The sequence below is a fragment of the Lithobates pipiens genome, unplaced genomic scaffold, assembly GCF_037356315.1.
Source record: "Lithobates pipiens isolate NorthernLeopardFrog02 unplaced genomic scaffold, aLitPip1_a1.2 Scaffold_8, whole genome shotgun sequence".
NCBI classification, from domain to species: domain Eukaryota; kingdom Metazoa; phylum Chordata; class Amphibia; order Anura; family Ranidae; genus Lithobates; species Lithobates pipiens.
Genome location: NW_027507903.1, coordinates 530759375 through 530771397, shown reverse-complemented (window position 1 = coordinate 530771397; position 12023 = coordinate 530759375). Strand labels below are relative to the sequence as shown.

General features: G+C 44.4%; 1 protein-coding gene across 3 annotated transcripts in view; it reads right to left on the bottom strand.

The window, feature by feature from the left end:
* The window catches only part of KCNIP3 (potassium voltage-gated channel interacting protein 3), a 227157-nt gene that overhangs the window by 6227 nt on the left and 208907 nt on the right, over positions 1 to 12023 (bottom strand). For all 3 annotated transcript variants that reach the window (XM_077469519.1, XM_077469521.1, XM_077469520.1), the window contains one exon: positions 11056 to 11163. In XM_077469519.1, coding sequence (XP_077325645.1) covers positions 11056 to 11163 — 108 coding nt within the window. The remainder of the gene's footprint in view (positions 1 to 11055; positions 11164 to 12023) is intronic.

Below are 12023 nucleotides of genomic sequence, written 5' to 3'. Positions count from 1 at the left end.
AAAAGACTACCTAATCAGAAAATAAATGCAGCACACATTGCACACATTCTTAGGCACGCTGTTAACTCCTTGATTGCCCCTAGATGTTAACCCCTTCCCAGTCAGCATCATTAGTACTGTGTCAGTGTAGTATGATCATTGTAATAGTGTCACTAGCAACGTCAGTGGCCCTCCCAGATAGTGTCTGTTAGTACCAGATTGGCTACCTCCCTATCACAGTCACACTAAGTCACTGATCACTGCCATTACAGTATATAGTATATAGTAGTATAGCATCTATAGCTGCATAAATTACCGTATATATAAATATAAATAAATATATATATATATATATATATATATATATATATATATATATATATATATATATATATATATACACACATATATATATATATATATATATATATATTAATTATGAAGAAATGTAATAAAAAAATTTTTTTATTGGATATGTTTTATAACAGAAAGAAGAAAATAACGTTTTTTTTTTTAATGTTCAGTCTTTTTTTGTTTATATAATAAAAAATATAAAACCCAGTGGAGATCAAATTTCACCATTAAAAAAGCTCTATTTGTGTGAAAAAAAATTGCTATAAATTTTATTTGTGTACAGCAGGGGTGTCCCAACTTTTTTCAAAGAGAGACAGATTTGATGAAGTGAAGATGCGTGAGGGCAGACCATTTTGCCTGACATTCTTTGAACTAGGGGTACACCGAATGGGTGCCGAAACCGATACTGAAAATGAAAAATACACTATGCCAAAAACCGAAACCAATATCGAAACAGCACCGATACCAAAAGTGACTGTTTTTAAAAATATTTTTATACAGGAGATGGTCAGCGTCTGGGGACATGGTACAGGAGATAGTCAGACACTGCAGAGATGGTACAGGAGATGGTCAGAGACTGCAGAGATGGTACAGGAGATGGTCAGAGACTGAGGACATAGTACAGGAGATGATCAGAGACTGAGGACATGGTACAGGAGATGATCAGAGACTGGGGACATGATACAGGAGATGGTCAGAGACTGGGGACATGGTACAGAAGATGATCAGAGACTGAGGACATGGTACAGGAGATGGTAAGAGACTGAGGACATGGTACAGGAGATGGTCAGAGACTGGGGACATGGTCATAGAGTCAGGACATGATACAATCGATCAATGCAGCCTCACCAGTGCACGTCAGATGCAGCCAGCCAGTGTCCCCAGTAGTGCAGCCAGTGTACCCAGTAGTGCAGCCAGAGTCCCCATTGCAGCCAGTGTCCCCAGTGGTGAAGCCAGTGTACCCATTGCAGCCAGTATCCCCAGTAGTACAGCCAGTGTCCCCATTGCAGCCAGTGTCCCCAGTAGTGCAGCCAGTGTCCCCAGTAGTGCAGCTAGTGTCCCCAGTGCAGCCAGTGTCCCCAGTAGTGCAGCCTGTGTCCCCATTGCAGCCAGTGCCCCCAGTAGTGCAGCCTGTGTCCTCATTGCAGCCAGTGTCCCCAGTAGTGCAGCCTGTGTCCCCATTGCATCCAGTGTCCCCAGTAGGGCAGCCAGTGTCCCTAGTAGTGCAGCCTGTGTCCTCATTGCAGCCAGTGTCCCCAGGAGTGCAGCCTGTGTCCCCATTGCAGCCAGTGCCCCCAGTAGTGCAGCCAGTGTCCCCAGTAGTGTAGCCTGTGTCTCTATTGCAGCCTGTGTCCCCAATAGTGCAGTCAGTGCCACCAGTAGTGAAGCCTGTGTCCCCAGTAGTGCAGCCTGTGTCTCCATTGCAGCCAGTGTCCCCAGTAGTGCAGCCAGTGTCCCCATTGCAGCCAGTGTCCCCAGTAGTGAAGCCAGTGTCCCCATTGCAGCCAGTGTCCCCAGTAATGTAGCCTGTGTCCCCATTGCAGCCTGTGTCCCCAATAGTGCAGCCAGTGTCGCCAGTAGTGAAGCCTGTGTCCCCAGTAGTGCAGCCTGTGTCCCCATTGCAGCCTATGTCCCCAATAGTGTCGCCAGTAGTGAAGCTTGTGTCCTCAGTAGTGCAGCCTGTGTCCCCATTGCAGCCAGTGCCCCCAGTAGTGCAGCCATTGTCCCCAGTAGTGTAGCCTGTGTCCCCATTGCAGCCTGTGTCCCCAATAGTGCAGCCTGTGTCCCCAGTAGTGCAGCCAGTGTCCCCATTGCAGCCAGTGTCCCCAGTGGTGCAGCCTGTGTCTCCATTGCAACCTGTGTCCCCAGTAGTGCAGTCAGTGTCCCCATTGCAGCCAGTATCCCCAGTAGTGCAGCCAGTGTCCCCATTACAGTCAGTGTCCCCATTACAGCCTGTGTCCCCAGTAGTGCAGCCTGTGTCCCCATTGCAGCCAGTGTCACCATTGCAGCCTGTGTCCCCAGTAGTGCAGCCTGTGAAGGTAGAGGAGAGCCACCGGGATATAAACAAAAAGGTCAGTGCTACTACCCATACATCACATAGATAGCAGAGCTCCCAGGTGCTCGATCCATAGTGGTTAGCTGAGTAGGGAAATTAGGAAAAGATGATCCGCACTCCTGTGATTGCTCTTAAAAAATGTAGTATTTATTAACAAGCCACAGTGACCAAACGCAAATAAGAAATAATGACACTCAGCCTATAAGTCCTTAGTCATTACTAAGAGCCACCGCCGCCTGTTTGATTACAGTGCCGGCAACATCACAGCTTTCATTTCAATAGCTGTGTGTTCCCCGCTGCGCACCGTCACATACAGCCCCTCCCCTTTGTCCAGGCACTTTGATAGACAGATCACTCGTCCAATCCTGGGACCGGTGATCTGTCTATCACAGTTCCCCAGACAAGGGGAGGGGCTGTATGTGACGGCGCGCAGTGGGGAACACACAGCTATTGAAATGAAAGCTGTGATGTTCCTGGCGCTCTAATCAAACAGGCGGCGGCGATGGCTCTCCTCTCTTCTATGATATAGGAAGCCCCCCTGATAGGCGGCCCGCCCGATTTTCGGCTCCATTATCGGCCATTTTTTTGGGCAAGTTGTCGAAAAGGCCATTTTCGGACTAAATTTCAGTGCATCCCTACTTTTAACCATTAAAATTAAATGCAAATTAACTAATACACTGCCCAACAAGAATTCTCTTGCCTTTGTGGCTGTGTGTAGTGAAGAGTCCAAGAATGAGCTTGGGCGTGTTATTTGGATATACAGCATTTATCGGCATATAACACGCACCTTCAGTTTCAGGAAAATAACTTAAATTTTTTAAGAAAGAACTGTGAAGCAAAATAAGGGTCAGTGCCCCTCAATGCAGCCTCACCATTGCCATGAATGCAGCCTCACCATTGCCATGAATGGAGCCTCACCATTACTATGAATGCAGCCTCACCATTGCCATGAATGCAGCCTCACTATTGCCTGAATGCAGCCTCACCATTGCCATGAACACAGCCTCACCATTGCCATGAATGGAGCCTCACTTTTGCCATCAATGCAGTCTCACCATTGCAACAAATGCAGCCTCACCATTGCCATGAATGCAGCCTCACCATTGCCAGCCATCAGTGCAGCCTGATCGATGCCCATCTGCAGCCCCAGAGAGGACAGGGAGGGGGGCGGGACAAGCGCCAACAAATTGCATACAGGACAATCTCCTGTTCACTCAGCGGCTCGCCAGGGGACGAGACTTCCTATTTCAGGGGCCCCCGAAGTAAACAGGAGATTCTCCTGTATGTAATCTGAAGGCACTTGTCCTGCCCACTCCCTGTCCTCTCCGAGGCTGCCATAACGATAAATAGGGTGCTCGGGGATTCGTTGGGGGGGCGGGCCACAAAAGATGATATACATTATATGTCCAAATTACCAGTGGGGCCACATTAAACTGGCCCACGGGCCGGACTTAGGACATACCTGGTATACAGTGTTGCATGTCCGTGCAATTGGCAAATAAATAACAGTGCTGAATAGCGTCATGAAGGAGGTAAAACCTTCCAGAGGTCAAGTGAGTAATTCAACAATGTGTTTATTGATATAAAGTTAGTACACATCCGTTCTTTTATATTTGTTATACATAATTGTTTCTGTGCAGTTGAAAAGAAACAGTCTCATCATCATGCATGCAATTTCCAAGACTTCCTTAGTGTCTTTCAGGTTTTTGAAGACGTATCCCAAAACACTTTATTCATGTCCTCACCTGCAGCTATACAGCAGCTACACTTCTATAATAAGTATTTTTTTATATGCCCTAGTTCTGTTTCTAGGAAGCCACACGCCTTTCTGCTTTTTCCTGTGTTCTTGCTGATTTAGTTATCTTTATTTATATATATATATATATATATATATATATATATATATATATATATATATATATATATATATATATATATATATATATAAACAGTTTTTATTGATTTTTTTCCCCATATAACAGCAAAAAAGATAAGGTAATTAAACAAAGGTCTACATATGAAGTTCTTACACAATCAGTAGTCTAATAAGGATACATAGCTAAATGATATGCATTAGTCATAGTGAACACATCAACTAGGAAAAGTAACAATGTGTTGAAGAAAAGAAGCACATCAGCCAATCTAGCTGCGTGATTTAGTTATCTTATGGCCTATGGCTTTGGGCATGTGTCAATGGGCAGATGGTGCTTTCTTCCAGGTGCCACCCACTTGCATTTTAACACAATCTGAGATGCTTCTGAGACCATTCACAGTTCATTAACAGGCGCATTTGACCTGTTGACCTTCTTCTGACATATATGTGGCCTCCTAATCCACATCCATCTCCTCCCGACGTTTATGCATTTCCATTGACTTGTTTGAGAGACAGTTCTGATGGGAATGAAAGAATGAGCTCTAAAGCTCCTCTCCATAAGTGATGAAAAGGTGTATAACCCAACGTTGCTGCATACATGAAGGAGGTATGACATGGCTCTAAATGCCTCATAAATGTACAGATATGCAATAAATGTGTATGTTAGAGTGTCTGTGACTGTAATGCAATTGTAGAGAAATAAAATGAAAGTGTCACTAAACCCACATCATAAAATACTATCAATAAATGCTATATTGCTGTTCATACTAGTTACTATGAAATACATTTTCTGGATTCTACAAAAAACCTGGTTGATCTGGCTGTTCTTTAACCCCCTCCTGTCCTCACTGCAGTTAGGGATTTTGCAGAGCATTGTTTGCAATTCTGCACATGCTCAGTTTTCAGTGAGTTTCTATGCTTAGCATTTCCTCCCTATCACATCTGAGTAGCCCATGTGACTATAGAGTCACACATGTGGGTGTATACACAGTGGTAAATGATAGCCCACTCCCTCCCTCCTTCTCCATGCCTACTAACCAGCTAAACACAATGGGGATGGGAAATTACATGTAGATTGATGGAGAAGTCACCTCCCTCTTATTCTAAGACACAGGCTGGAGGGATGAGACACAGCCTGTGACTGCCAGAAACCTACCCACACCATGTTATTGCCAAAAATATTAATTTGTTTATAAATATATATTTGTGTGATGATTTAAACAGTTTATTGATATTAAAGTGTAAGTTCACATTTACAGGAAGATGAACTTACACTGGACCCCCCTCCCATTGCACCCAGTCCCGTGTCACCGATGTACCGGTCCAGGGATTTGAAATTCCTGTGGCTTTCTCTCCTCTTCGCATGCGGTGACAGGACAGGCTACATGGGTTCTGATTGGTCAGTGCCACCCATGTGATGGCACCAACCAATTAGAATGCTCCTAAACTTACCTCCTTACGAAGTTCAATTTGGAGATTAAGCTGTGGAGGATTTCCAAGCCCCGGTCCGGTGAGGCAATGACCCGATGTCTCCTAGTGGATGATCGTCGCGCTACAGGTCAGCGAGACTAGGGGGGGGGGGGGGGGGTTTGGGGGTCGGGAAAGAGCTTGGTCATGTGACAGCTGTATATTGTATAAGCAAAAAGGACTTAGATTTTTTTTTATTAACCAACATCCACATACAGAAACAGAAAGGACAATGTAAATTAAACCGTGTGTGTTTATTATCACTTTAAAGTACCTTGCTATTCTCCCTCTAATTAAAACTCATCTTGTATGATGTGGAGTTGTTCAGAATTTTTTTTTAAATACTAAGGTTTATTTTGAGGTATACTAGCATCATCACCTCTGTGGTGTTATTTGGGTGTCTCTGTTCTCATAAATATTTTTTTATATAGGAAAAACTCTTGCAATCATAAATCACTTTGACATAAAAATGACAAATTTACTCTGCTGATCCGTTCAGGCTTGGTAAATCTGCCAAGAAAAGTTTTATTTCATTTTAGGATATTTAAGATACTTAAAGTGACACTAAATTTGGGTTTAAAAAAATATATACTGTTCAAGCATACTAGCACATTATGCTATTGTCTTGCAAGTTTTTCTTTTATTTTTGGGGTTCGGTGGTTTACTACCACTTTGAGAGCAGATGTTTTTAAGTAGCCTTGCAAGATTTGAAAGCAACCATTTTTTTTTAATATGTGTGCGCTATTCTCTGTGGCTTATTTGCATAGACATCTATCACACAAGTCACACAGATGTGGTGCAAGTCGCACTGACATGCAGCTTTGAAATAGCGTGATTTCAAAGTCAAATTCTGTGTTAATCAGGGCTTACTCTTGCTCAGTCCTGAGATGGACAAGGGATTTTGAACTATGAGACTTGTAGTGTGCATAGACAAGTGCACATGACTATATCTAATGTGCACTGCTCATTCCAAACAAACAGAAATGAGGAGAAATAGCAGAGGTTCAGGTGCTCATGGAGGATGTTACAAAGAGGCAGAAAAACTCAGTAAGGCCGACCATACATGGTTCGAATCTCAGCCAGTTCCTGATTCGAACTGTAAACTTGGGTACAACCAGCCCGACAGATTGTCTTGTGATTATCGCTAGCAGCTGCTATAGATGCTAGCAATAATCACTGTCTTCTCTTCCCCCACACCCCTACCGAAAGAAGACAATTGCTGATTTGGCCAGAAACACTGTCTGTGTTTATGGAGGTAGGATGGAGGAAAGAAATTTGCACTGTGTAAAAAAATGTATTACAGGATCATAAAGTAGTGGATGTGTATGGATTATGGAGAAAAAAAGTTGTTGTTTAGTGTCGCTTTAATAGAGATACCAGTTATAGATTTGCGTCCTGACATTTCTTTTGCCTCACTTCTGTGGGTGGAACATGCCCCCCAACCTTCCCGAAATCACCGGGAACGTCCTGGGATTTGATGTAAATCCCAGAGAACTGGCGAATCAAGCCTGAGTCCCAGATTGGAGCCCAAGTTCCAGCACTTGGCTCCAGGCACGCATCCACAGCTCTTCATGGCAGCTGACATATCTCATGGCCCGCTGCCTGTCTGGGTCAGTGCAGAGCCCCATGAACCAGCCTCCTCCCCGGCTCTGATGTATACAGACAGGAGGAGGAGGCGGGAGGAGAGACAGGGCTCTGCACCCACTTATCTGAGGTCTGTGAGTATTTTTTATATGTTCATTAATGTACAGACATGTGGTACACAGTGCCCATGTCCATATCCATGTGTGTGTCCGTGTGTGTCCATGTCCGTCTGTGTGTTTGTCTCTGTGTGCAGGTGTGTGTTGGGGGTTCGGAGTGCACACACAACAATGAACTATCCTTGGAATTATTTTGGGGGGATCAAGGATATGTGCTAGGGGTCATTATCAGAGAGAAGGATTTGTGCTAGAAGAAGGGGAGTTGGATATAAAATCCATACCCCCAGGCAAATATCTTGTCCCCCTCCGAATCAAAGAGATGATGACAGAATGGGCAATCGTGGCACCTGAGACCCCAGGCACCTGTCAGGGCTGGGCTCAGGCTCCCTTCTCAGTGCTCAGCTGTTAGTTAATTGCCATCACTCATCATTCCACAGTGCACAGTGGTGATCATTTCCTGCTCGTCAGCGAGCCCCTTCTGGCTAGTTGATTTCTCAAATGTCTTCAACTTGGTCAACATATCTGAAGATTCTCTGCTGTGTTCCTGTTAAAGACTTGCCTGGCTGACGTCCCTTCTGCTTTCTGATCCTGTTTGCTGTCTCTAACTATTCTGATCTCTTGCTTCATGATTTACTGGCTTGAACTGACTACCCGCTTTGATTACCAAACTCTGGCTATGTTTTAACTATGTTTACTGTTTGTACCATTTTTACCACTATGTTAAAAGGTGTGATTGTTACTGCATTTTCTGTCTGCGTCTGATTCATGGTTCCCGACATCACCCTGCAAGAGATGCAGGGTAATTGCCCCAAGTGCCCAAGTTAGTGTCCCCCTGCCAGGCAAGTTAGTTGTATTTGTTCCGACACTGGGCTCCAGGACTTAGGGCTGGTTCATACCATGGCTTGCATAAGAATGCACTGTGTGTTCTTGAGCAATTCACATGCGATACAGGTGCAGTGCAATTTCAGCCCATTTATTTAAATAAGCTGAAATTGCGCCAAAAGTAGTGCATGTGCTACTTTAAAAATCACACAACTGGATTACATTACTGTACCATGAGAACCTGCATTTGGGGTGTTAAGTTTATATGCTGAGGTGATTTGGAGAGGATTTGGGTGGGAGAGGATTTGTACTAGAATAGGGGGTTGTACTGGGACAAAGGATTTGGGGCATGGAAGAGGGTTTATTCAGAGAGGGGTACTAGGGGAGAAGGATTTGTGCTTTAAGGTGGAACTTCGTGTTAGGAGGGGGAATTTGTGTGGGAGAAATGATTTGTACTAAGGGGTGGTAAGCGTGCAAATTAGTCTTGAATTATTATTTTGTTTAGAGGGGGGAGTAGCTGAAAGCGTAACGTGGTATTGCTTGGGGGATAGGGGGATTTTGACCTCTCCTTACCCCTACTCTTTGCGATACACACCCCTTACTCCTGACTTACTATGCATTATTCTGTGCATTACACTCTTGTCCCCTGCATTCTGTGCATTACACTCCCGTCCCTTGCATTCTGTGCATTACATACTCCTGTCCCCTGCATTCTGTGCATTACACTCCTGTCCCCTGCATTCTGTGCATTGCACTCCTGTCTCCTGCATTCTGTGCATTACACTCCTGTCCCCTGCATTCTGTGCAATACATATTCTTGTCCCCTGCGTTCTGTGCATTACATTCCTGTCCACTGCATTCTGTGCATTACACTCCTGTCCCCTGCATTCTGTGCAATACATATTCTTGTCCCCTGCATTCTGTGCATTACATTCCTGTCCCCTGCATTCTGTGCATTACACTCCTGTCCCCTGCATTCTGTGCAATACATATTCCTGTCCCCTGCATTCTGTGCATTACACTCCTGTCCCCTGCATTCTGTGCATTACATACTCCTGTCCCCTGCATTCTGTACATTACACTCCCGTCCCCTGCATTATGTGCATTACACTCCTGTCCCCTGCATTCTGTGTCTTACACTCCCATCCCCTGCATTCTGTGCATTATACTCCTGTCCCCTGCATTCTGTGCATTATACTCCCGCCCCCACAATCTGTGTATTACACTCCTGTCCCCTGCATTCTGTGCATTACTCTCCTGTTCCCTGCATTATGTGAATTACACTCATGTCCCCTGCATTCTGTGTCTTACACTCCCATTCCCTGCATTCTGTGCATTATACTCCTATCCCCTGCATTCTGTACATTACACCCCTGTCCCCTGCATTCTGTGCATTACATACTCCTGTCCCCTGCATTCTGTGCATTATACTCCCATCCCTTGTATTCTGTGCATTACATACACCTGTACCCTGCATTCTGTGTCTTACACTCCCATTCCCTGCATTCTGTGCATTATACTCCTGTCCCCTGCATTCTGTGCATTATACTCCCGCCCCCCCCACATTCTGTGCATTACATACTCCTGTCCCCTGCATTCTGTGCATTATACTCCCATCCCTTGCATTCTGTGCATTACATACTCCTGTCCCCTGCATTCTGTGTCTTACACTCCCATCCCTTGCATTCTGTGCATTACATACTCCTGCCCCCTGCATTCTGTGTCTTACACTCCCATTCCCTGCATTCTGTGCATTATACTCCTGTCCCCTGCATTCTGTGCATTATACTCCCGCCCCCCACATTCTGTACATTACACTCATGTCCCCTGCAATATATGCATTACACACTCCTATCCCCTGCATTCCGTACATTACACTCCTGTTCCCTGAATTCTGTGCGATACATATTTCTGTCCCCTGTATTCTGTGCATTTCACTCCTGTCCCCTGCATTCTGTGCATTACATTCCTGTCCCCTGCATTCTGTGCATTACACTCCCACCCCTTGCATTCTGTACATTACATATTCCTGTCCCCTGCATTCTGTGCATTACACTCCTGTCCCCTGCATTCTGTGCATTACACTCCTGCCCCCTGCATTCTGTGCATTACATATTCCTGTCCCCTGCATTCTGTGCATTACACTCCTGTCCCCTGCATTCTGTGCATTACACTCCTGCCCCCTGCATTCTGTGCATTACACTCCCGCCCCCTGCATTCTGTGCATTACACTTACACCCCCTGCATTCTGTGCATTACATACTCCTGACCCCTATATTCTGTGCATTACACTACTGTCCCCTGGATTCTGTGAATTACACTCCCATGTCCTGCATTCTGTGCATTACACTCCTTCCCCCTGCATTCTGTGCATTATATACTCCTAAACCCTAAATTGTGTGCATTACACTCCTGTCCTCTGCATTCTGTGAATTACATACTCCTGTCCCCTGTATTCTGTGCATTAAATAATCCTGTCCCCTGCATTCTGTGCATTACATCAAAGCATATTTGATAGGTACAAGGAAGCCTGGATTTTGTTTACCATGCCCCTTAAGCCCCTCTTATTGTTAAGAGCCTAGCCACATCCACATATTGCCATGGCGCACTGCACGTGCCGCAAAACACTTCCTCCAGGTGTCCCTCATTCTGAAGTTTAAAAGTTGGGAGGTATGTATAAGACAAGTCAGTTACAACCAGGCATCATGTAGTTCCTATTTTATTCCGAATAGTAAAATATAAAAAAAAAAAAAAAAAAAAGTTTTATTTATTTATGAAATGCATTGAAAAATAAGCTGACATACCTCCTTGGTGATATATCCATCCTTATTTATATCATAGAGATTAAAAGCCCATTTTAATTTTTCATGGACAGTTCCTCGTAATAGAATGGACAAGCCAACCACAAAATCCTGTAGGGGACACAGGAGGAAAAACAAATGTTATTATAAATGTAATATATTTTCTCAAATGTTTGCTGTTGCTCAGGGATGTGCAGTCAGGGGAGGCATATTCTTTCCATTAACATAAAAACCCCCAAAACAAAACAAAAAAACGATCGAGCTTCGAGGGTCATAGGTTGGCGACCTGCGGTCACAGAGACCCCAAATGGGGGGGGGGGGGGGTAGCTAAAGTCCTACCCTGTCACTGATCAAAACCTGGGGCTCCTAGGACCTATGGTTTCGGAGATAGAGGGCTCCTTGCGCAGACTGTCAGAAGCTACATACAGAGTGGCCAGTTTAAATACAAGCTGGCACACGCTTTTTGCAGCAGACTGAGAGGTTGAGCTCACAGTGCCTGTCACTTCTTTTAGAGGCACTGAGCTCAATGGACAATTTGGCGTCTTGGACCAATAGTAAAGTACCATTGGCCCAAGCTGTCCAATAAAAATGCTGCAGTGGAGGCTCGCCTCTCACTGCAGCGTCCTATAAGGGGGTATGTGTCTAAAAGACAAATACTCCCTTCCAGCCCAGATCTCTTAACTACAAGGAAAAAAACATGTGTTTATGGGTATAAGATTTAACCACAATCCCATGTTTTTCTCACACAGTTAAGAGGGAGAATGAGAATCTGCTGCTGTTGAAAAGGTACTGTTATGATCAAGCTAAATCATCTATTTATATGCTATAACATAATCATTTATTGTTTATCTATTAACTGTGAAATTACTGCTTGGAAGTTATAACTTCAAACTTTAGTAATTTGTCCGTTAAGCCACCTGCTTGATTACAGATTTTGAAAATATAGTAAATTACTTTAAAAACAAAATATA